The 26,863-nt window shown below is 40.1% G+C and overlaps 1 protein-coding gene across 1 annotated transcript; it reads right to left on the bottom strand.

Annotated features, from left to right (window-relative positions):
• Positions 1–1,471: 1,471 nt before the first annotated feature.
• pcsk9 (proprotein convertase subtilisin/kexin type 9) lies at positions 1,472–26,034 on the bottom strand. The gene is made up of 12 exons (XM_073062876.1): positions 25,757–26,034; positions 21,578–21,769; positions 19,870–19,993; positions 19,163–19,296; positions 17,622–17,763; positions 14,530–14,726; positions 13,641–13,824; positions 12,805–12,975; positions 11,909–12,057; positions 6,647–6,824; positions 4,492–4,655; positions 1,472–3,854 (listed from the first exon to the last, which is right to left on the bottom strand). The coding sequence occupies exons 1-12, from the start codon at positions 25,922–25,924 to the stop codon at positions 3,681–3,683; spliced, it is 1,977 nt and encodes a 658-aa protein (XP_072918977.1). The 5' UTR covers positions 25,925–26,034; the 3' UTR covers positions 1,472–3,680.
• Between the last annotated feature and the right edge of the window lie 829 nt (positions 26,035–26,863).

Below are 26,863 nucleotides of genomic sequence, written 5' to 3'. Positions count from 1 at the left end.
ATGGAAGAGAAGGCTTAGATTCATCTTGGTTAACAGTTGGCGCAACATCATGGGCTGAAGGGCCTGTACCGTTCTATATTCTATAGGTCAGTTGTGGAGAGCGCCCTCTTCTTTGTGGTGGCGTGTTGGGGAAGAAGCATTAAGAAGAGGGACGCCTCACATCTTAATAAGCTGGTAAGGAAGGCGGGCTCTGTCGTGGGCAAAGTACTGGAGAGTTTAACATCGGTAGCTGAGCGAAGGGCGCTGAGTAGGCTACGGTCAATTATGGATAACTCTGAACATCCTCTACATAGCACCATCCAGAGACAGAGAAGCAGTTTCAGCGACAGGTTACTATCGATGCAATGCTCCTCAGACAGGATGAAGAGGTCAATACTCCCCAATGCCATTAGGCTTTACAATTCTACCGCCAGGACTTAAGAACTTTTTAAAAGCTATTATTAATGCTTTTTGAGATAGTGATTTAGATGCAAATCATATTTTTTTACTGAGTTAAGTATTGTATGTAATTAGTTTTGCTACAACAAGTGTATGGGACATTGGAAAAAAGTTGAATTTCCCCATGGGGATGAATAAAGTATCTATCTATCTATCTATCTATCTAATCAGAGCAACTCTGATCTCGGAGTCTGAATTGTCAGCCTAGATTCTTAAAGCCACAAGATAACTGGTGTGTGAAAAAGAAACTAAATTCAAGCAAGTCTTTCAGATAATAGATCCCTTGTGTATAAAAATTTTGAATGCCGAAATTGTACTTTGACCTTTTTTAAGAGAAGCAGAATTCCTTTAATGATACAATAGACAATAGGTGCAGAAGTAGACCATTCGGCCCTTCGAGCCTGCACCGCCATTCTGAGATCATGGCTGATCATCTACTATCAATACCCAGTTCCTGCCTTGTCCCCATATCCCTTGATTCCCCTATCCATAAGATACCTATCTAGATACGGACTGTGATAGTGCAAATACTTGAAAAAAATATTGCGGTTCTGGTTAAATTGAGACCAAACTTAAGTGGTCAGATGGTAGTCCTGTCCTAAGCAACAATATTGTTCCATGGATTATTCATGTGCAATGTTATATAACTGCCTACATAGTCATCAGTAGTGCAGTTTGGAGCACTACTTAATTTGTAGAATATAAAGTCTTAGAAAAAGTTTATTACCATCAAATTTTGGCCATATTATTAGGCACAGGCTTGTTTGTATTAACATGTGTAACTGCTATGTTGAAAACCTGACAGTGAAGTACTCTGAGGTGTCATCTGTCCACTTCCCTCCACAGATGCTGCCTAACCCACTGCATTCCTCCAGCAGCTTGCCTTTTGCTCGAGATTACAGCATTTGTCTTCTGCTTAGTTGTCACATTGGTTATATCTATAAACTAATAACATTTTTCAGCATCACGTAAAACCAAATGCAATTTATCTTGGTAATGTCAGTCGATCTCTGGTGAAGGAAAGAGGTGACCATTTCACTGATATAAAGCAGTTTTCGCTTTATTAACGACATGTGTAATGTATACAAAACCGTACAAAAAAGTATAAAATCATATTCTCAAAAATATTTACAGATGTTGGTAGCAATAAAATCTGGTGGGATTTTGAAATAGTTTGGTGCTAACTTTCTGTGTATATACACAATGCTTTTACTATTGGATGTCCTATCCCTTTCACGTACAGTGAATAGTAATGCCTACGAGGTTATAATGCAGGTAAGAAATTCAGCATATTATAAGGTAGTAAAATTCAGTTCAGCTACCACTTTAAATCTTCTATTATACACTAAAGTGTGAATTACAAGCATTGATTATTCGGAATTATGGAAAATCTAACCTGCCAAAAAATGAAGTTCTATTCCAATGAAAGCAAAGTCCTTCACATATGCAAATTGGGTTAATTGGATTCCATGACTACAAACTTTGTTCATGAGGAAACTTGTAATAGTCGAATTTCATTTTGGCTGCTTTTTATTTCATCTTTTCTCTGCCTCTTCGGGCATTCACTGACACTAAGGTGCTTGTAAACTTGTACCTCCTCCAAGTTGTTTCTATTTTCAGCATAATTGAGAAGCGAGGACATCAGATGATCTAATCAAGATGAGCTCAAGTGTCCACATTGAATCAATTCCAGTAAATACGTGATCTTTTATGTCTTTCATCCAACGTGCTTGGGGGAAAATTCATGTGCACGTTCAAATCTTGGGTATTTCTGTTCCATAAACACCAGCCTCATTTTCAGAACTGTAATTACAATCTGTGTGTTTTAAAGGGTGTGATTGTACATCCACTGCACTAATAGCCAAGTATTTTCCCTTAGTACCAAGCACTTACATGATGACTGAATATTAAAGGCTGTTGAAAGTACTTGAGACTCGTCTATGGTGATGGGCATCCAAGAGTAGAAATAACAGGTAAGAGGCATTCACCTATCTGAATTATGTCACAGCAATGGATTGGTTTATCTGTGGGAAGCAAATGAGCTGCTCACTCTATAAAGATATCAAAAGTACAAAATGAGTAATAGAAATGGTCTTTTCACTGTTTCTTTGAGTATAAATGTTTCTTTGTAGTATGTTATAGTCTGACAGGGAACACGCATTCAATAAGGAAACTAGATATTGTTGAAATTCCATGTCTTTTCTCCATCCAAAACTAAAGGTGAGAAATACTTCAATGACTGCATGGCTGCGTGACTTTTTAGGTTTTGGGAAGTTACATATATTTCTCATTGGATGTCTGATAGTTTGGTGTAACATAAGCCTTGGTGTTCAGATTAAGAATCAATAACTAATTCATACTGCAAGCACCAGAGCAAGAAAACTGGAATTAAGGTTTAATTGAAACCAAATATTTTGTCTTTGTTTTTAAAAAAATTAATGTTTTTCCAAATGGCATAATTCTTCAAATGAGCATGATGTACTAAGGAAACAGTTTCCTTATTTTAATTCTGTATCCCTGAATAGTCTAATGGAAAGTTTATCCTTCATTTTGAAACAAGGGTGGTACAACATTATGCGCTGTTTACTTGTACAATTGGCTCCAAAAAAATATTTTGAATAAACCTGGCTGTGAATTTTGGAATGTGGTAAGTGAAGGCCCACTGACTTTGATGGACAAGTGCGACATTAACGTGTTTGTTCTGGAGTGACCAGACTTTGCCATGAATTCCTAACATCCTAGCTGCATTTAGTAGTTATCAGTAAATGCTGGAGGTATTTCATTTTGTAGTGAATCATTGTTATTCTCAGCAATTACCAATGATTATATTAATGCTGACATGCTCTCATAAAACTATTTACAGGTTGATAGTGCCTGAAAAAGCTTTAAGCAAGAAAGTATTCTCCCAAAAGGAAAGTAAATCAAATAAACTATAATCATTTGACATTACCTAAGCTTTGTTCAGACACAAGGATTGGGGAATTTGGCCTGTTCCTTAATTCTACTTGCTGTAAACTATATCTAATTTTAGGAGGAAGGTTTGAGCTCAGTTGTCAGAGAAAGCTGTTCACCAGTATTTGCCCTGATTACATCAAACCTGGTTTTCCAAGCTGGGTAAAAGAGAGCTGCCCTTTCCCATAGACTAAACCACAGCAAGACTGCCTGCCTTACAGGAAAAAAGAAAAGTATATAAAAATTGCGAGAGGAGATGAGGGAACACACCAAAGGACATTTTAATCAGACTACAGTTCTCTCCTCTTCTGGCAGCAAATGCCAATGGCTGCTGCACCTTTCCCCTTTCCTGTGTAAGTTACCACACAGGTGTTGTCCACAGCATATGCTCCGTGAGTGTGTGACCCATGGGAATATGCACTGCAACCAGTCAGGGTCCAGCCTTTGTCACATGACACCATCACCTGGAAATTAAAGCAAATAATCAACAAGACATCCAAATCTATTAGTACAGGCAAACTCTGCCCGGGGGACTAAATCCCATATTTCAACTCTCAGCCAGTAGAAATTATGGGATCGTGCCAAGCCAGATACTTTTAAAATTACAGGATGGCAGAGTCCAACCAATATAAGTCAAGCAATCTTAAAAATCAAAACTAAGGTTCCTGATGTTATTTTAAATTAACTAAGAATCATTAGCAGTTCCCTTCAGAAGGAAATGCAAAATATTCATTGCAAAATTTTTATTTATTGGAACTATTCAATGGTACTGATTTTTATGCATTTAATCAGATTTAAGGAGAGCATTGGCAAATGGGAAATATGTTGCTGCTGTCTCCCAATGAATCAATGTTAATATTTGATTTAGGTAAATAATCTGGCTGCTTGCCTGGTAACTGCATTATTTTTGCAAATCCTTTCTAACAATGTAAAGAAAACAATCCTCGGGTTCAAGATTGTGTTGCTCTTGTGTTACTCATTGTTTTCCTGTAGAAAATCCACTTTAACAATGGAAATGTTTTTATAAACCCTTTCTTGCATTGTCTATCCCTAGAGTAAAGACTTTAAAAAGAACTTTGAATGTTTAGAATATAGTCTTACCTTTTCCATTTGGCCTGTGGAATGTTGTTCCTTCACCTTGCACACAAGACTTGGAGCTTGGCAACAGATAGCATGTGAGATTGTCTCCTTTTGCCCAAGACACTTCTTGTTTTCATGAGGCATTGTTGTATCACTGAATGTTGAAAAGGAATGTGAGCTGCAGCCTGCAAGCAATGGGAAAAGTTGTTTATTTCCTTTGGAATCACTTTCCAAAAATGACTTTCAGGAAAACAATTTCACTGATTCTTTGCATGCATTGGGACTACACAGCTACATTTGGACAGCATCCACACCAGGACCATCAGACACAAAGACAGTTACTTCCCCAAGCTGTTAGAGTGATCAACAACTCCACCCATTAACCCAGTGCACCATAACTACTTTATCTCTCCTGTCAGTCACCTTAGGTGCAGATATTCCTGTACCCAGCATCACATTATGTACATACAATCAGTCTATGTATAAGCTAATCTTATGTATTTAAGTTTATTATATTTTTATATTCTTCATGCTTTTTTTATGCTGCATCAGATCTGGAATAACAGTCACTTCACTCTCCTTTATACTTGAAGAATAACAATAAATAATCTTAAATCTTAGGAAGTTAGTCAAATCATTCCTCTCAGTTTAAAGATTTTTTTTATATAGCCACATAGGACTATTCATGTTGCATGTAGTTTAAGATTTTCCAAAGCTCTGAAGTATGTGTTTCACGAGGATTTTTCTGTAAAACTGTGAAGCCCCTATATATATCAGGTTTCTGAAACACAATTCTGCAGAATGCACAGGTTGTATTAGAGCAATTAAGTTACTATTCAAGAAGCTGCACAGTGCCTTACAGTCACAGTTCTGTTTAACAAAAGGGTACTTTTTCACTCCCACTGTATTTTATAAATCACTGAAGGGGTTTGGTGGAGCCTGTGTATTCCTGTTCATCTTTTCCCAATATTCCCATCTCTCTGACCTGAACTTTCAAAGTCTGAGGCCATAGCAAAGGCAAGATCTTTGTAATTAGAAAAAGAAAATAATGGAAGCTGTCAGCAGTTCAGGCAGAATCTGCGGTTAAGCATCAGTTGTTTTTCTATCCATAGATGCTGCCTGACCAGCTGGGTGTTCCAAGCATTTTGTTCTATTTCAAATTTTAAAACTATGCAGACATTTGATTTTCAAAATGCCAGTTTGATTGACCACTCGGAAACCATAAGCCAGAATTATTTAAGCCAACGATCACTATCAATAGCTTTAAAATTATGTTTCTGAAGATCAGTTTCTACCTAAATGATACCTGTTTGATAGAGAATATATGTATAAGATTAATCTAAAATCTAGCTCATAATCTATTGATCAATTTTGTCTCTAGTTATCAACCATTAACTTCATCTTGCCACCATATAGGCACTGGGCTTTCAGCAAAGGTGGCCAACATCATGCCTAACTCCAAATAATCCTGGAGCCTCCAGCCAGGGCACTGTGAAACGGGAAGTGCATGCAGGCACCCTGAATGGATTAGACCAATAATTGTACTCGTAGTCTCAGTGCAGACAGAGAGTTGAATCTGGAACCTGCACACAATTTGGTACAATTATCCACCTCTGTTCCTTGACAAAAACTGGCAAAGCTCATCTGCTCAGCTCTTTGAATTCATTCTTAACATTTGAACTTGATTGTTCAGACCATAACACATAGGAACAGAATTAAACCATTTGAGTATGTTCCACCATTTAATCATGGCTGATTTATTTTTTCCTTTCAACCCCATTCTCCTTACTTCTTCCTGTAACTTTTGATGCCCTTACTAATCAAGAACCTATCAACCTCTACTTTAAATATACCGAAAACACTTGGCCTCCACAGCCTTCTGTGGCAATGAATTCCACAGATTCATCAACCTCTACCTAAAGAAATTCCTCCTCCTCTGTGTTCTAAACAGACATCCTATTCTAAGGCTATTCCCCTCTGGTCCTAGACTCTCCCACTATTGGAAACATCTCCATTTCTCCCCTATTTGGGTCCTTCAATATTCAATAGGTTTTAATGCGATCCCCCTCATTCTTCTAAACTTCTGCAAGTATAGGCCCAGAGCCATCAAATGCTTTATATAGAGATAGGACATCTCTCACTCCCATAGAGCCACATTTCTCAGGACATTGCTTACCAGTGAGGACAAACTCCTTGTGTGGACAGCCTGCCATTTGTGTGGTGCCATCATCAGCCACTGAACTTGCATTGACAAGGCATTCAGTTCTTGGCCAAGTGCAGCACCTGGCAACTGCATAAACCCCATTACTCCCAACAGCATTGTGAGCTACACACTTCTTCTTGCCTTGGTCTTCCTGGAATATTTATGTAGAATACAAAAAGAATTTAATTTACAAGGAAACCAACGACCTGAATTACCTAAAATTGCCACTGCAGTTGCAGGAATTATTTTTAGCACAGACTTTGAAGTTGGCATTGAAATGCAAGTAGTACTGTGTTTTAAGGTTGCTCTAGTAAAATGATCATTTGAAAATCCCTAAATCTAATGTTGCTAATACCCTTGGAAGCCTGTTCTCCCTTGATAATAAATCCAGAGTAGGCACTGTTCAGCAAAGGTGATTGTCAAATAAGACTTAAGTATAGTCTTCTGTTGTTAATCTATTGGCACTGTTGTAAACAGTCCTCCCCTGATAAACCTCACAACAAATTCCAGCACTCTGAATACATTCTCCAGTATCTTGGTGCTTGTACAACATATAACCAATCGAGCATGAAGAGCAAGTAGCAAAATGCAAAGTTTTGAGGCTATGGAATTTCTGTCTTCTTGTTCTTTCACAATGATTTCTAAAATCGAAGCAAGAGACGGAGAGGAAGAAGTGAAGGCATCTCGGAGAGAAGCCGTTTTTTTTAACTGATTGGGGAAAAGAGGCTAGACTGCGCAGGCATGTGAAAGTCGGCCTCTGAGATCAGCGGGAGAATTTAAAAAGCGAGCAGAGGCTGAGGACGAGCTTCACTCCAGATGAGGTAAGGCCATGTAAGCTCCTTTAATTAATCTAATTAGCTTAGCAGTAGGTAATGGAGGCAGCGGTTAGGGCAGTTGAGTGCTCCGTTTGCAGTATGTGGGAAGTCAGGGCGAGCACTGTTGTCCTTGATGATAACACCTGCAAAAGGTGCATCCAGCTGCAGCTCCTGACAAACCATGTTAGGGAGCTGGAGCTGGATGAACTTTGGATCATTTGGGAGGCAGAGGCAGAAATAAATAGGAGTTACAGGGAGATAGTCACCCCTAAGAGTCAGGAGACAGGTAGCTGGGTGACTGTCAGGAGAGGGAAGGGGAATAGACAGGAAGAGCAGAGCACCCCTGTGGCCATTCCCATCAACAATAAGTATACCGTTTTGGATACTGTTGGTGGGGACGACCTACCAGGGACAAGTTGCAGTGGTTGCATCTCTGGCACCGAGACTGGACTCCCAGCTCAGAAGGGAAGGAGGGAAAAGAGGACAGCAGTAGTGATAGGGGGATGGACAGGAGGTTCTGTGGAAGAGATCAAGAATCCCAGATGGTCTGTTGCCTCCCTGGTGCCAGGGTCCACGATATCTCAGATCAAGTTCTCAGTATTCTCAAGAGGGTGGGTGAGCAGCCGGATGTTGTGGTCCATGTAGGGACCAATGACATGGGTAGGAAGAGTGAGGAGGTCCTGAAAGGTGAGTTTAAGGAGTTAGGCACCAAGTTAAAGGATAGGACCTCCAGGATAGCAATCTCAGGATTGCTACCAGTGCCACGTGCAGGTGGGTTTAGAAATAGTAAGATAGCGCAGATCAACACGTGGCTGAAAACGTGCTGGAGGGAGGGCTTCAGATTTATAGATAATTGGGCAGTTTTCCAGGGAAGGTGGGACCTGTTCCGGAGGGACGGTTTACATCTGAACTGGAGGGGGACAAATATTCTTGCAGGCAAGTTTGCTGGAGAGGTTCTAATGGATTTAAATTAGATACAAGGGGGCAGGGAAACCAAAGTGTAGGAACAGATGTATGGGAGAAGGAAGAGAAAGAAGATAGTAAAGTTGTTTGCACCATTAAGAGATAAACAGAGAGGAAGAGGTGGAGAATTTCTTAAATGCATTTATTTTAATGCTAGGAGCATTGTAAGAAAGGTGGATGAGCTTAGAGCATGGATTGATACCTGGAAATATGATGTAGCTATTAGTGAAACATGGTTACAGGAGGGATGTGATTGGCAACTAAATATTCCTGGATTTTGTTGCTTCAGGTGTGATAGAATCGGAGGGACAAGAGGGGGAGGTGTTGCTTTGCTTGTCAGAGAAAATATTACAGCGGTGCTCTGGCAGGATAGATTAGAGTGCTCGTCTAGGGAGGCTATTTGGATGGAATTGAGGAACGGGAAAGGTGTAGTAACACTTATAGGGGTGTATTATAGACCACCTAATGGGAAGCGAGAATTGGAGGAGCAAATTTGTAAGGAGATAGCAGATATTTGTAGTAGGCACAGGGTTGTGACTGTGGGAGATTTTAATTTTCCACACATAGACTGGGAAGCCCATACTGTAAAAGGGCTGGATGGTTGGGGTTTGTAAAATGTGTGCAGGATAGTTTTTTGCAGCAATACATAGAGGTACCAACTAGAGAAGGGGCAGTATAGGATCTCCTGTTAGGGAATGAGGTAGGTCCGATGGCGGAGGTATGTGTTGGGGAGCACTTTGGTTCCAGTGATCACAATGCCATTAGTTTCAATATAATTATGGAGAAGGATAGGACTGGACCCAGGATTGAGACTTTTGATTGGAGAAAGGTTAACTTTGAGGAGATGCGCAAGGATTTAGAAGGAGTGGATTGGGACAATTTGTTTTATGGGAAGGATGTAATAGAGAAATGGAGGTCATTTAAAGGTGAAATTTTGAGGGTACAGAATCTTTATGTTCCTGTTAGGTTGAAAGGAAAGGTTAAAAGTTTGAGAGAGCCATGGTTTTCAAGGGATATTGGAAACTTGGTTCGGAAAAAGAGAGATATCTACAATAAATATAGGTAGCGTGGAGTAAATAACGTGCTCGGGGAATGTAAAGAATGTAAAAAGAATCTTATAGGAATGAGAAAAGCTAAAAGATATGAGGTTGCCTTGGCAAGTAAGGTGAAAATAAATCCGAAGGGTTTCTACAGTTATATTAATAGAAAAAGGATAGTGAGGGATAAAATTGGTCCCTTAGAGAATCAGAGTGGACAGCTATGTGTGGAGCCAAAAGAGATGGGGGAGATTTTGAACAATTTCTTTTCTTCAGTATTCACTAAGGAGAAGGATATTGAATTGAGAAATGGTAAGGGAAACAAGTAGGGAAGTTATGGAAACTATGACGATTAAAGAGGAGGAAGTACTGGCACTTCTAAGGAATATAAAAGTGGATAAATCTCCGGATCCTGTCAGGATATTCCCTAGGACCTTGAGGGAAGTTATTGTAGAAATAGCAGGGGCTCTGACAGAAATATTTCAAATGTCATTAGAAACGCGGGTGGTGCCAGAGGACTGGCGTATTGCTCATGTGGTTCCATTGTTTAAAAAGGGTTCTAAGAGTAAACCTAGCAATTATAGGTCTGTAAGTTTGACATCAGTGGTGGGTAAATTAATGGAAAGTATTCTTAGAGATGGTATATATAATTATCTGGATAGACAGGGTCTGATTAGGAACGGTCAACATGGATTTGTGCATTGGAAGGTCATGTTTGACAAATCTTATTGAATTTTTTGAAGAAGTTACTAGGAAAGTTGACGAGGGTAAAGCAGTGGATGTTGTCTATATGGACTTCAGTAAGGCCTTTGACAAGGTTCCGCACGGAAGGTTAGTTAGGAAGGTTCAATCGTTAGGTATTAATATTGAAGTAGTAAAATGGATTCAACAGTGGCTGGATGGGAGATGCCAGAGAGAAGTGATGGATAACTGTTTGTCAGGTTGGAGGCCGGTGACTAGTGGTGTGCCTCAGGGATCTGTATTGGGTCCAATGTTGTTTGTCATATATATTAATGATCTGGATAATGGGGTGGTAAATTGGATTAGTAAGTATGCAGATGATACTAAGATAGGTGGCGTTGTGGATAATGAAGTAGGTTTTCAAAGCTTGCAGAGAAGAATTAGAAGAGTGGGCTGAAAGATGGCAGATGGAGTTTAATGCTGATAAGTGTGAAGTGCTACATTTTGGTAGGAATAATCAAAATAGGACATACATGGTAAATGGTAGGGCATTGAGGAATGCAGAACAGAGTGATCTAGGAATAATGGTGCATAGTTCCCTGAAGGTGGAATCTCATGTGGATAGGGTGGTGAAAAAAGCTTTTGGTATGCTGGCCTTTATAAATCAGAGCATTGAATATAGGAGTTGGGATGTAATGTTAAAATTGTACAAAGCATTGGTAGGGCCAAATTTTGAGTATTGTGTACAGTTCTGGTCACCGAATTACAGGAAAGATGTCAACAAAATAGAGAGAGTACAGAGAATATTTACTAGAATGTTACCTGGGTTTCAGCACCTAAGTTATAGGGAAAGATTGAACAAGTTAGGTCTTTATTCTTTGGAGTGTAGAAGGTTGGGGGGGACTTGATAGAGGTATTTAAAATTATGAGGGGGATAGATAGAGTTGACATGGACAGGCTTTTTCCATTGAGAGTAGGGGAGATTCAAACAAGAGGACATGAGTTGAGAGTTAGGGAGCAAAAGATTAGGGGTAACACGAGGGGGAATTTCTTTACTCAGAGAGTGGTAGCTGTGTGGAACAAGCTTCCAGTAGAAGTAGTAGAGGCAGGTTTGGTTTTGTCAATTTAAAGTAAAATTGGATAGGTATATGGACAGGAAAGGAATGGAAGGTTATGGACTGAGTGCAGGTTGGTGGGACTAGGTGAGAGTAAGCGTTCGGCACGGACTAGAAGGGCCGAGATGGTCTGTTTCTGTGCTGTAATTGTTATATGGTTATATGATTTCCTAGGCAAAATACAGGTGGTATGCATTGGGATGCTGAACTATTTAATAATAGTAATAAACTGATGCACTGGGAAGAGTGTAGAGCATTGGTTGGGCAGCCAGGGCACACCATGTGCTCTACCCTGATCCACTACTCATCACCATTAAGTTGCATTCAATTTGCTCAAACTGTCTGATTTATTTAGACCCAATTCTAAAAGATTTTTTTAATACTGGGAAGCTGGTACTGTACTTCACCGCTGTAATGTGTTATGACCTGCCTTCATCAATTAACCACATTTTACCACCATTGCCCTTACTGGATCCACAAAATGTCTTTTAACATTCTAGTATCAACTCAATATCTTCATCCATCATTTTCTCCCTAGCCTTTGTGGATGTTCTCCTTTCTATTAGTCATTGCAATTGAGATCGTGATCAATATGTTGCAACATAAACTTTCTCCATGTTTTACCTCTATATGTTCCCCTCTTCTCTTTCCATTTTTTGAGTAACTTGAACAACTGAACATTTCCTCATTCTTGTCACAGTGCACAGTAGCTTTGGCTGAGTGTGCCAGTCCTGATCTCTTTGACCACACCGTCCTGCACAACAGCTGATTGTCTGTAAGCAGATGGCATATCAAAGTTCAAAGTAAATTTATTATTGAAGTACACATATGTCACCATATACAGCCGTGACTTTCATTTTCTTCTTGCCGCCATACTCAATAAATCTATAATAGAATCAATGAAAGACTGCCCCAGCTTGGGCGTTATACAAAAATACAAGATGGCACTGGTGAACCATGGCAACAGTTTTCGGTCTACATACATCATTTAATAGCCTTCTGTACCTGCACATTGCCTTTTGTTAGAACCACATCCAGATGTTGTGTGTGGTTCATCTGTTAGCAAATGGCACACACTTATAACAAAAGAAAATGAAGGGATTAAAGGAGGTAACAATACAGGCTAACCACACAGACCAAACAAAGTGCAGGAGAGTTGGGCATAAAAGTGAAAGTTGTTCTCTTCATTTGTTAGGGAACTTTACAATTAAATGACTTGCTGAATCCGAATTATTGAGAATCTCCTCAAACATTGCAGGAAATGGAGGGAAGTGGATCATGTACAGGCAGAAGAAATTTAGTTTAATTCAGCATAATGTTTGGCACAAACATCATGAGCTGAAGGTCCTGCTCCTGAGTTCTATGCTCTTCGTGTTTGCTAGATGTAATTCAGAAGTGGTACAACAGATTACTAATGACACATGCTAATCTACATGTTGGTATTTTGTACCCTCACTACTTTTTATAATTAATTCAAATAGATAATATTGAAACTGAATCAGCATTTGCTGTTTACTCACCTTTTAGTACAGGCGAAGACAATCCTGCAATTCTGTTGGGCGTGACTAAACGCTGATCCTCTGGAAACCAGATGTCATTGATTGCTTTCTTTGTGGAATAATGAATAAGTCTCTGGCGTAGTTCAGATACCGTGATGTTAGGATCGGCGTTCATTATCATTGCCGAAATGCCTGTAGAGGAAAAAAGCAAGTCAAAAAGATATCCAATGAATAACATCGACTTTCTTTTTAGTGGTTTCAGTAGATGAGATAAACTGGACCACGTAATTGCCTCTGACAAAAATGTGTCGTTGGGAGCAGAAAAGGACACATGGATGTCCTCTGACTTGGTCATTCAAAAGATATTTAAAAAAAAGAATATGAACATGCTTATACACGTCAACTGTATTCAATATTTAGGACAGACCAGTTTTTTTTCTCAAAGCTGGCAAATTTAAGGTGCTGGATATGGAGCACAGAGCCTTTCGTCTAGAGGAAAAGCTGTTAATTTCTCTTGAACCTGTACCTGATAGCAAGAACAGAAGAATCACGACCCAAGGGACAACTGTAGGTTTATCTCCAGTAACAACATGTAATAAGAATTATTAATTGTGCTCCAGCGTGATCACTACAGGCAAGAGCTGCAGAGTGAGGAGATCTTAACAAGAAGCTGTAAAAGTGTCCACCTTGGTTATCAAGTCTTGGACCGCACCTTTCCGCATGAACATGAGTGAATCTGGCAGCTGGCGTGAAAAATGGGACCTGTGCATTCCAAAAGGCTGCGCCAAATTTCCGTGAGGCAGTGGCTATTTGAGCGCTAGCACTTCATCAGCCCCACTGCCTTCAGCGCTGTGTACCTGCCACTTGAGCTGCTGCCTGTGATGTTCCGCTCTTCGAGGTGAAGCACGTGACACAGTCACTAGAAGCACTAACAATGTCATCGCCAGGAGCAAAAAGATCAACGCAACGACCAAAGTTAGTTCCTAGGGTTCCACTTGTGGTCGGCTGATTGTCACGATTTGTGGCACCTACAGTGATGACCTGAAAAGATAACAAGCTGCTCATTGCTATTTATTTATTTGGAGATGCAGCATGCATCCCAACCCAACGAGCCCACAACACCCAATTACATTCATGTGACCAATTAACCATATGCCCTTGGAACATGGGAGGAAACTGGAGCAGCTGGAGAACATACAAACTCCAGTTTCTGTATAATATATCTGATACTTTGTTCGAATCACTTTTAAGTTGCTTGGATATGACATTTGCATCCATTAGTTGTAATTAAAACAGTTATCAAATCTTCCAGTCAACTTGATTTGATATAATTAGAACATTTGAAAACCTTTTAAGCTAACTATTAATCTTCCTGTTTTAGGAATTCTGCTATATGACCTCGTTAGGCTATTAAGCCAGTAAAGGAGTGCAAAGGGCAGGCCAATTGACTGAGGTAAATCATTGGCAAGTGAAGATTTAAAAAAAGCATAGGGCGAGAAGTTGTAAATATAGACATGCCCATTTTAAACACTGTGTATACAGTATAAGTACAGCATATACAAACATAGGAAGGGACACTTTCCAAGAACCATTCACTTCTACGCCCCAAAAAACCATCAGGAACAACCCTGGGTTGTCAATGATCATGTATCGTTGAAGCACAAAGCTCAATCCTAATACCTGCATGTTTCCTTAAACCAACTGAACTATCAACCCTGCTTGTTGCAGTCAGAAAGACAAATGTACCTCCGGTTCTGAGGCAGGTGAATACAAACAGGCGTCATCCTTGTAATTTCCGGCAGCTGCGATCAATGCTACGCCCGTCCATGCTAATTGTCTGCAGGCTGAGTTCAGAGTCTGACTATATCCTCCAGCGAAGGGCAGCAGCACAATTACAGGTTGGTAAGGCTGAACCATCAGAGTTTTTCTGATGAACTCCAAACCTAAAAAGTAGAGGCAGAGTAGTTACCTTTTGAGCCTCCTCCTCCTCAATTTCTGTCTCACCTGCTTAGATCTCAGTTCTGGCAATGGAATGAATTCAGATTCTGTTAGCTCTTATGGATAAAAATGCAAACCTCAATTTTAACAGAACCACGGCATTTTCTCTTTGATTTGAATACACTGCTAGAAGCTGTAAGTTGAAGGCAGCCTATCCTGGGGTCAGAAGATATTTATCTGTGCGAGTGGTTAGAGAGGAAAGGAGTTTGCTTTGCTGCTTTGTTCTGCCGAGCATTGTGGGTATGCTCTGTTGATGCCAGAATGTGTGGCAACACTTATAGATTGCCCCCAGCACACCCTCTGCTGTGTTAGCTGTTAATGCAAATGATGCACTTTACTACATTTCAATGTATGAAAGACGGTGCCTATAAAAAATATTCACCTCCCCCCCACCCCCCCAGAAGTTTCATGTTTTATTGTTTTACAACATTGAATCTCAGTGGATTTAATTTGGCTTTTTTTGACACTGATCAACAGAAAAATACTTTGTGTTAAAGTGAAAACAAATGTCTACAAAGTAATCTAAATTAATTATAAATACAAAAATCAAAATAATTCATTGCATAAGTATTCATCCCCTTCAAGTCAGTACTTAGTAGTTGCACCTCTGGCAGCAATCACAGCCTGGAGTCTGTGTGGACAGGTCTCCATCAGCTTTGCACATCTGGACACTGCAATTTCCCCCCATTCTGCTTTACAAAACTGCTCAAGCTCTGTCAGATTGCATGGGAAATGTGAGTGAACAGCTCTTTTAATTCCCAATTGTATTGAGGTCTGGACTCTGATTTGACCACTGTAGGACATTAACTTTGTTTGCAAACAATTCCTGTGTAGCTTTGGCTTTACGCCTGGGGTCACTGTCTTGCTGGAAAACAAATCTTCTCTCAAGTCACAGTTCTCTTGCAAGCTGCATCAGATTTCCTCCAGGATTTGTGTGTATTTTGCTGCATTCATTTTACCCTCTACCTTCACAATCCTTCGAGGGCCTGCTGCAATGAAGCATCCCCACAGCATGATGCAACCACCACCATGCTTCACAGTAGGGATGGTGTGTTTTTGATGATGTGTGGTGTTTGGCTTACATCAAACGTAGTGTATAGTCTGATGGCCAAAAAGCTCAATTCTGGTTTCCTCAGACCATAGAACCTTCCAGCTGACTTCAGAGTCTCCCACATGCCTTCTGGGAAAATAGCTGATATTTCATGTTTTTTTTTCAACAGTGGTTTCTCTTTTACACTCTCCCATAAAGCTGTGACTAGTGAAGCACCCGGGCAGCAGTTGTTGTATGTGCTATCTCTCCCATCTCAGCCACTAAAGCCTGTAACTCCTCCAGAGTTGTTATAGGTCTCTTGGTGGCCTCCCTCACTAGTCCCCTTCTTGCATGGTCACTCTGTTTTTGAGGACAGCCTGCTCTAGGTAAATTTACAGCTGTGCCATATTCTTTCCATTTCTTGATGATTGACTTAATTCAGTGACTTTTTCTTGTATCCACCTCCTAACTTGTGCTTTTCAAACCAACCCTTTTGTGCAGCTGCTTGGAGTGTTCATTTGTCTTCATGGTGTAGTTTTTGCCAGGATACTGACTCACCAGCAGTTGGACCTTCCAGATACAGGTGTATTTTTACTACAATCAATTGAAACACCTTGACAGCACACGGTGATCTCCATTTAACTAATTGTGTGATTTCTAAAACCAACTGACTACACCAGTGATGATTTGGTGTGTCATATAAAGGGGGGTGAACACTTATGCAATCAATTATTTTGTATTTTATATTTGTAATTAATTCAGATCACATTGTAGAAATCTGTTTTCCCTTTGACATGAAGGGTCTGTGTCAAAAAAGCCAAATTAAATCCACTATGATTCAATGTTGTAAGCAATAAAACATGAAAACTTCGGGGGGGGGGGGGGAGGGTTGAATACTTTTTATAGACACTATTTAAACTGGAGTCTTGAATCTTCAGTACACTGGTGTGAAATACAGGAAAACCAGCTCCCAAGACAGTTGTGTCAGAAAATCAATTCAGAGAAAATGATAAAAGAAAAATGGAGCAGGCAGGGTGATCAGTACTAAAAGATGGCCAAGCATCAGAGAAAATAATCATTGCAATGATGTAAAATGGCTAATATCAGGGCACAAAATGGTGAACTTTTCTGGTTTTAAGAATAGTGTTATTTTTGAAATGTGATCATAAAACTAAAATTGCTAATATCATGTATGCCCCCACCAAAGGTGCAAAGTTCACTATTAGGACTTTGATCTCTAAAAGCTGTTCCTGCAAAAGCATACTCTCCTATGGATTTGTGAATGTACTCATAATGCTAGAACTGTACAATAGAGTGAAAACACTTCCACAGAAAGCTCCCAGATGTCCCACATACAAGACTGACACTGTCATTTCAAACATGTGATAGCATTTAGGTCCACATTCAAATTATGAAGAAAGGTGCATATATATGGTCCAGTTCAACTTAAAAAGAAAGGAAAATATCAAAAATAATAACATTAATAGATAAATTTATTTTTGTGAATTAGTTGTCTCCCCAACTCTGCATTCTACTCTTCAGTTCATTTTATTCAAAATTACTCTCATTTGGCCCCAGTCCTTTGAAACTGTTTTATATTTTTCTCTGGCTTCCTTGTCAACCAAGCCTTGGCAACTTGGGGAAGATGTAAATTATTGTAGTGTAAATTTTGTACAAAGGTCACTGTAATCGGGGCAATAAAATAAATGCAAGAATGACTTGATGCTGCTCACACAGTTTCCTCCCTCCTTGGCACAATCCCAATGTAGAAAGCTATTCAGTTTTGTCCCAGTATAAAGACACTACTCACCGGCCAGTGCTCCACTTACAGTACCCCTTCCCTGGCAATTAAGAATTCTCACAGTGCGGATATTGGCTCCTTTGGCAACACCAGAGTCGCGCCCACTAACCACACCCGCAGTGTGTGTTCCGTGGCTATCGCATTTACTAGCCTGCAGGAAAAAGAAGGCAAAACCACCTGATCGTTGGAGAAGCTCTTAAGCAGGAGCTAGATACTAAACTCAATCTGTGCACCTACAGAGAAATGCAAAACCTCCACCACAATGTTACTCTACACTGCGTCAGGAAGTACTGCCTCAAGGAAAATAATTTTGTCCCCATGTATGTAAATAAAGTTGTCGAGTGCATGCTCTTAATGTTGCTTTTCAATTTTTATGGGGCAAACATTATTGTTCCTGGAAAAGATGATGAAAATAGGAATTGATAGTATCATTAGCACTGATTAAGCATATTTACATGAAGCACTGCTACAAGAAAACAGCATCCATCATCACAGACCTCCACCATCAAGGCCATGATCTCTTCTTGTTGCTATCATCCAGCACGAGGCATGGAGGCCTTGGGTCCTGCACCACTAAGTTCAGGTCCCTGAACCAGAGTGGATAATTTCACTCACCACAACTCTGAACTGATCCTACAACTCACTTTCAAGGACTTTTTACAAATCAGGTTCCCAGTATTATTTTTCATTTGCACAATTGTCGTTTTTTGCACATTAGGTGTTTGTCCATCTTTGTTTATGTATAGTTTTTTTAATTAATCCTATTGTATTTCTTTATTTTCCTGTAAATGCCTGCAATAAATTGAGTCTCATGCTAGAATATGGTAACACATATGTACTTTGATAATAAATGATATTTTGACTTAGATTTTCCTCAGGTATTTTAATTACCTTGTTAGCCAAAGAATTCAAAGATCTTCGTCAATGTGGCAAACTGAACCGAGACATTCAGTGATAATACACAAGATAAGCATCTCTAGGGTTTTCTCCACTTCTGACACCACTGTGACTTCCCATCAGTAGATCCGTTTTGACAGTGGCACTAGGGACCTATACACAGTGGGAGAAGTAGCAGCTCCCCACCCCTCCACTGCCAATAATGTTGGTTTAATCTGTATTTAAAATGCCACTCTGAAAATAGTCAAGTTTAAATTACAATAATTCCCAGAGTAATGACGGTCTCTTGACTACCAACTGCAGCTGTGTGAAGAAGCCATTCTTCACTTGAAAGGAAACTAAAAATGGATCATTAGTTTTCAGTAATGTTTTTAAATGGGTGAAAAAAGTAGGATCCTAAATGCAAGATAGTTTAGAGGGTTTGCTGTACAAGTAAGGGTATGTTAGTAATATTTTGTTGTAGTCTTCAGGTGCACTTCAATGAATCCCATATCTGCCGCTTTCCTCAATAGTCATCTTTCCCAGTGATCTTTGGAATAAGAAATTAATTATTAAACCAACATCCAGTTCCTCTGTTCTTGCTGTACAAATCCCCACCCTGAATCCAATTAATCACTTCATCTAGGTTGAAAATTTCCAAGTGACTCAGTTACCTGGCGATAAAATCGAGTGCCATCCTCTTCTGGAATACTTTTAAATTCTGTTGCAAAAACTTTCCCTTCAATCTCTCGATGGTTGCTCTGTACACTAGTGTCGAGTAAGTAAACTTCTGCCAGATCACCATTATCTAACAAAATATGCAGTGAAACATTAGTGTATTAAAAATTACAACCTACCTGGTGGAGGAAAAGTGCAAACTGATGTTTTCACACATGTAAATACAGTGGGAAATGCCACAAATTGACACTGCAATGCATCTGCTACTCTCGGATGCCAGTTCACAGCGTGGAGTTGGGCTTAGTACAACCAATTTTGAGATTGAATTGTTGTGAATTTTGTCTTGTCGTGGCAGATAAAAATTTCTGCAAGTTGCAGTAAAACATTTGTAAATAATAGTACAAAAGTAGAATAGTTAGGTAGTGTTCAAGGACTGTTCACAAATCTGATGGCAAAGGGCAAGAGTTGAACGTGGGAGCAAATTCACACTAAAGGAGTGCAGCACAAGGATTTTCATTCCATCATGGGAATTATTGATTGACATAACATTGAAAGTGAAAGAAAACACAATTAACGATTAATATATACAAGCAAAAACACTAAACATACAATTTCTTAATTATGATAAAAGGACAAGTTAGTTTAGCTTGTCTAGTTATTAGTTACTGAAAGCTCTTTATGCATCAAGATAAAGTGGACTCACTTGGTGGGGTGTACTGTTCTGCTGTGCTCCCTGAAGGAACAATTTGATTTAGATTCCAAGGGATAGTCTGAGCAAACACAGAAGAGTCTTCTTCAATATACTCAACGTGAGGTAAGCTCAGAGCCTGTGCAAAAGATGACACAAAAAAGCATTTCTAAATACTGTATTTGTCAGAGAAAAAATGAATAGAAAGACTTGCATTTGTATAGAATATTTCACAACATCAAAGGGCACTCCAAAAGCAATTTACAACCAATGTAGTTCTTCTAAAATGTAGTCAGTATTGCAATATGAGTAATAATGCACAGCAAACTCTACAAAATGCAGTTCAAAAATGAACAGTCTATTTCTGAGTTAATGTTAGTTGACATATTAGTCAGTACTGGAGGGAACTCATTGATATAGCAATGAGATATTTGTCCATAAACTTGTAATTCAAAAGTGGGGTATGAAACTAACTGTGCATCATTCCCTCAGTACTGGGTTGGAGAATCAGCTATCGATTATGTCACCATGGCTCCAGAGCAGGACACGAATCCGTAAGTTTACTCAAAGGTAAAACCTTGTGGTAACCTATAAAAAATGAAGGGAATGATTTGTCTTGGATCCACACTGAATGCAGAATCCAGCCATATATTGTGTATATCAAATGTTTATTGACTTTAATATATTTGTTGAAGGCCGTCTAAAACCCCCGTAAGGAGTTCCTTCAACACTTGGGTACATGTATACAGCTGTTCTCCGTTTGTACGCTTTCCGTTGGTACAGAGAGATTGCAATGGTGACTTAATATGCAAATATGTATTGTTCGTAAGATTATGTAAATTGTTTTCTCCCTGCCCTCTTATTTACGTTGGTTTCCAGACATTAATGTGGAAAAGACACACGTTATGAAGAAGAGGAACGGCAGCAGAAGGCTGGCTGACAGATGACATCCTCCAAAATAGTGTTCTGCTGTAGCTTTCCCCAACATGGGACAAAACAGGCCCTTCAGCCCACAACGGTGCACTGACATCTTTTAAACCTACCCCAAGATCGATCTAACCCTTCTGTCCCACATAGCCATTTAATTTTATTTCGTCCATATGCTTATCTGAGAGTCTCTTAAGTGTCACTAATGCATTTGCCTCTACCACCACCCCTGGCAGGCTGTTCCATGCACTCACCACTCTCTGTGTGTAAAAAAAAACCAAAAAGCTACATCTGACATTTCCCCATACTTTCCTTGGATCACCCTAAAATTATGCTCTTGTACTTGCCATTGCCACCCAGGGGAAAAGGCACTGGCTCCCCACCTTATTTATGCTTCTTATCAAGTCATAAGCCTCTTGCCTCTCATTCGCTTTTGCTCCCAAGAAAAAAGCTCTAGTTCACTCAATCTTTCCTAATAAGAAGGGCTCTCTAGTCGTGGTAGCATCCTGGTAAATCTCCTCTGCACCCTCTGTAAAGCTTCCACATCCTTCCTATAATGAGGTGAAGTGTACTGAACAAAATACTCCACTACACAATAATCTCAGCTAGGAATTTATGCATTGTTATCATACTGCCATTTACATGCATTAAACAGTTCAAATGAACACACACCAACAGGTAACATTTGGTCCTACCGCTCTGCCACCCTCATATGTAATGCATTGCTGCTCCTTGTTCATATTTAACCCACCTCAATCCCCTCTTCCCACCCAACGCTGAACAAAAGAGACTTTACCAGGTCCAGCATATCACTGCTCATTTTTATGACAAAGCCTTTGAAGACCTCATGGAATACCAGGACAAGTTCAGACATATAGCCATGCTTGGCTGCCTTGTTACGAAGCTTGCGTATGGTGTGTTCTGCCTGGGATTTGTGTGTGTTTTCTTTAAGCACCACTATGTATTGGCCAGGCAACCTCCAAGCATCCTGAAAATACAAATAAGGAAGAGTTATTATAGTTAAGTATTCTTGAAAAATGGATTTTAATCTTAACTATGAATCAGGACATTGTTTAATTGGTCAGTTCTTCAATCTTCTGTTAATTAACCAGACTTTCTCTAGTTCATCACACCATCAAGCAGAAATGCTTAATTAACTATTGATGGATTTGATCCCAGAATAAGACCTAATTACAAAATAATTTCAATGTACTTGTTAGAATGAATAACTTTCTGTTCCAACTTGCATTTATAAGGTATATTGCATGTATTAAAACAAAACGGTTGTGGGAGCATTATTGAACAACATGTAACATAAGTCTTACGAGGACTTGTTTTTATTTTTGCATGTGACACAGGCAGGAACATACCCTTACGGAAGCTAAGGGAACATCTGAATGACTTTCTAGATTATCTCAAAGGGCAAAAAAAGAGTTATAACATTTGCTGTCATTCTGGAAACAGGAGGAGGAGGCCAATTGGATTTATGAGGCTGTTTCACGATATCATTAAAATCATGGCTCAACCAGTCTTGGTGTCAACACCTTTCCACATTCTCTGCTATATTCTGACTCCCTTGTACTCGTTAGAACTGAACAGCTCTGCTTCCAGAACTCTGAGGTAGAGGATTCCAAAGAGTCCCAGTACTTTGAAAGAAGAAATATCTCATCATCTGCCTAAAATGGGGGACTATTTATTCTGAAAATATACCCTTGAGTTCTAGATTCCCACCCACACCCCTGCTCAGTGTTGATGCTAAGAGAACGTTTCACTACCAATTCCCTCTCAAAATCTGTTTTTCAAAATCTTTCAGTTTTCTACTTCAGATAAATCACATCTCAATCTTCCAGGCTCCAAAGAGTGCTGCCCAAACTGCTCAACCTTTTGGGATAACCCTTTGTGTATTGTCTCCAATGTAATCACAAGCTTCATTTAGTAGGGAGTTTAGACTGTACACAATCAATTGTCTTGCTGTTAGAGCTGCATCAAAACATTCCTTTTTGTAGTCAATTGCAAGAAAGACAATATTCTATTGGCCTTTGCAATTACATACTGTGGTATGCTAATTTCTGTAGATAAATTTGTATTACATCATTTTATAATTTCACTCAACTTAAATAATTCCTTTTTCATTCTTAGTTTCATTTCCTTTCAACTTCACTTTTCCTCATATTATTCTCCATCTAACAACTTGCTCACATGATCTATATTCTTTTGCAGTTTCTATGTCTTTTCAAAACTTTTCAACCCAGTTATCCTGGTATCATCAGCAAATTTGACTACTGTGCATTCAAGATATTAACCTCTCGTCTGCTTTTTTTTCTCTTTGTCTGTTCCACTAATCATCCACCAGTCTGCTATTCAGGTCTTCCATAAGACATCAGAGCAGAATTAAGCCATTCAGCCCATCAAGTCTGCTCCACCATTCTATCATGGCATTTATTATCTCTCTCAACCCCACTCTCTCACTTTCTTTTTGTAATCTATGATGCCCTTACTAATCAAGAAACTATCAACTTCCACTTTAAATATACTCAAAGACTTGGCCTCCACACTTCTCTCTCAGGCTAAATAAATTCCTCCTCACCTTTTTCCAGAAGAATACATTATTTTATTCTGAGGCTGTGCCCTCTGATCCTAGACCCCCCCCCCCCCACCACCACCCAACAACTGGAAACATCCTCTCCAAGCCCACTCTATCTAAGTTTTTCAATATTCGATAAGCTTCAATGAGATTCTCTTCCCCCTCCCCCCATTCTTCTAAACTTAAGTGAGTACAAGCCAGAGCCATTAAACAATCCTAATACACTAACCCTTTCATTCCCAGGATCATTCTTGTGACTCTCCTCTGGACCATCTCCAATACCACCTTTTGAGAATCCTGCATGAGTACACCCATGGCCCTCTTTACCTATGATTTCTGAATTTGCTCTACATTGAGAAAATAGCCTACACATTCATTCCGTCTACCAAGTTAAATGATCATACACTTTCCTACACTTCATTCCATCTGCCACTTCTTTCCCCGTTCTTCTATTTTGTCCTAGTCCTGCAGATTCCCTGCTTCCTCAACACTAATTGCTCTTCCACCTTTCTATTGTTCACAAACTTTGTCACAAAGCCATCATTTCCATCATCCAAATCATTTGAATTTAGCATTCAAAGAAGCAGTCCCAACAAAATCATCTGCGGAACACCACTAGCCATTGGCAGCCAACCAGAAAAGGCTTGCTTTACCTCCTTCCAGTCAGCCATTCTGCTATCCAGGCCAGCATCTTTCCTGTGATACTTGTTTAGCAGCCTCATTGTGTGGCACCTTCTGAAAATCCAAGTACACAACATCCACCAATTCTCCTTTGTCTATCCTGCTTGATATTTCTTCAAAGAATTCCAACAGATTTGTCAGACATGATTTCCCTGAAGGAAACTAGCTGACTTTAGCCTATTTTACAATGTTCCTCCAGGAACCCCAGGGCCTCATCCTTAATAATAATGGACTCCAGCATCTTACCAACCACTGCAGTCAAGCTAACTGCCCTATAATTTTCTGCCTTTTGCCTTCTCCCTTGTGAAAGAGTGGAGTAACATTTGTAATTTTCTATTCCTCCAGAACTTGCCTGTATTATTCTAAAGTGTGGATAGTAGGTAACCATGAGGCTATAAAGAAAATCCAGAGGATTCAATTCTCTGGAGCAACAAACTATCTTCTGAAGGAACTCCTGAGTAGAAGAAGCTGCTTCACCAGTAGATTTGCTCCGGCAGATTGGGTGCTGCTCCACATTTCCGCACCTGAACTCAGTCCACCAGCGAGGAATCCAGGGCAGAACACAAAATTAATATTGGAAGCACTTACACATCTCGGCCTATCGCCCCCTCCCAAAACAACTTACCTTTATTCATCCAAAGTTTTCAAGACTTATATTGTTACTTCTCTTTATTTCAACGCATGCCCCATTACCAACCAACTTTTCCTTGCATAATCTTCTCTTGCATTGTTCGATAGTCTGCTTTGCGCTTTTTTTTTAATTAAAAGAAAGCCCTCCTGACTTTAGATGAAACTGAATAACTACCCGAAATAGAACTAAAATTCGGATTAGTCTTAATCGAAATACCTGTGATCGGTGAAATGTGTTCGGGGGGGCTGAACGTTTCTTCCAAAGTAAAGAGCCCAGTATCTCTGGCCCAACAATAAAACAGGGATACTGCTTTTTTAAAAATCAATTCCCAAATACAACTGGTATCTGTCAGAACCACTCTGTTGCAGTCAGTCTTTTACTGAAACAACTACTACACCAGATGATCCTGGAATAACAATAATCCAAGGAATCGGTGAACAGAAACACGGATGGTACAGACAGCTATGGGGGAGCAAGACAGAACGGTCAGCAGAGAGAGCCACACCCAACGTTGCATGAAGTACATTATCACTAAGCTGAAACGTTAACTGTTTCTCTCTCCGCCTAAGCTATCTGACCTGCTGGATAATTTTGGGCATGTTCTGCTTTTGTTTGAAATTTCCAACATCGAAACAATTGTTTATGGATGGGGTTATTGCTGATGTCAACCCGTCCCTCGACTGCATTACTTTTCCCGATTTACCGTTTACCAGCATTCATTGTTGCGGACGCACTGAGCATTAGGATACAGAGTTAGTCCTAACTGGAGTTAGGATGCAGCCAACAATTTGAAACCTTCTAGATAATATAATTTTAATTGGCGTTGGATTCGGACCCAAGCGAGACGCAGTTTGCAGATTTTTGCCCGCTTTAAGAAATGAACCGCAAGTGTGAAGTGCACAAAGTTCGCTTTCTTCTTTGCACACATCCTTCACTCGTTTCATCAATGAGGATGTCGCCTCGCACAGAAAGATTTCGAGCTGAGAAGCAAAGTTTGAAGCAAAAGCGCGCACAAACGGCGGGGTTGGAACATCATTATAAAAGTGGAAACAACTGAAGAAACTCGAGGCGGAGCTTACTGTGTTGGATCGGTGAAAGGCTGCGGGTTTGCCCTGAATCCTCCTCTCAGCAAAAGAACCCTGGAGAGTCTCCCCTTCCTCGATCCGCTGTTCCCCTGCAAAGTCCGACGCGGCCTGAAAAGATGCAGAGCAGAAGAGAATCAGTAACCTTGCCGAGAAGCAGCCCATACTGGAGAGCGCGTATGAGAGCGGCGGGTTAGATGCGGGACAAATAGTCCTTATTCCTGCGAAAGCTGGTGGTAAACTCGCTCAGTAGTTTCTGGTACATGCTGCCGGTTTATATACCTGTGCAGACAGGTGTGAGCTCGCCACCCCCGCGTCATTAGGGTCCCTGGGCTGATAATCACGCCACCGCTTACACATCGGACCATCCATTCATATCAATCGTTACCTGACGGAGGAAAGCCCACAGCGATCAAATTACAAAGAAGGAGCAGGGAAAGACAGCCCCTTTTCATCAATAGGCCACTAATCCCTCCAAATTTACTGTTTGAACATCAACCTTGCTGCCGAAGGCGAGAGGAAGTGCTTTCAAATAAATATTATTCCCTCCTCTAACACCTGGCTATTTTCTGTTGTGCACATTATTTTGAAAGAATCTGAAAATATGTGCGGGGAAATTGTGAGGCTTGGTCTGAGCTGGGGGAGAGGGTCCTGTTGGCACTGACCACATTCGGAAAGGAGCGCTCATTGGTGAGGTGAGGTTAAACAACAAAAAATCCCTTTGTTGTGGGGTCTTCACCTTTCTTCTGCCTCCAGAACTGGCAATCTACCTGGACCTCCAGATCCGGTCTCTTCCTCTCTCTGGATCTATTCATTGCTAATGGTCAACACACCAATGACTGTCTCATTTTTTTCCCCCTTTCCTCTTGCTAACTCTAACCTTGTTGCTGGTCCAATAAGAACCAAGCCCACTAATGTGATGTTGTGATGGTCTGGCAATCTAAGCTGTGTCTGCCTCCCAGGCACCTCCTCAAACCTCCCTCTGGACCATGACCCCATCACTGCAAATTTCCCAGTCATATGCCTTCCTCAGGTTTTACCTCCATGGCGTCCAGTTCTCCTGTTTCCGGGTCTTGCACATCCCACTTCTATCTCCTGCCCAAG

This window comes from Hemitrygon akajei, chromosome 12 (genome assembly GCF_048418815.1).
Source record: "Hemitrygon akajei chromosome 12, sHemAka1.3, whole genome shotgun sequence".
Lineage (NCBI taxonomy): Eukaryota > Metazoa > Chordata > Chondrichthyes > Myliobatiformes > Dasyatidae > Hemitrygon > Hemitrygon akajei.
This window is presented reverse-complemented; position numbering and strand designations above follow the sequence as displayed.

What these genes read in the sequence shown, in the direction of transcription:
- pcsk9 (XM_073062876.1), bottom strand. Translation starts at nt 25,924, where the DNA reads ATGGGCTGCTTCTCGGCAAGGTTACTGATTCTCTTCTGCTCTGCATCT. An exon ending in GCAGTGATATGCTGGACCTG is followed by an intron (nt 19,994 to 21,577) that starts GTAAAGTCTCTT and finishes TCTTTTGCACAG; the next exon opens with GCTCTGAGCTTACCTCACGT. An exon ending in CCACAGGCCAAATGGAAAAG is followed by an intron (nt 3,855 to 4,491) that starts GTAAGACTATAT and finishes TTTAATTTCCAG; the next exon opens with GTGATGGTGTCATGTGACAA.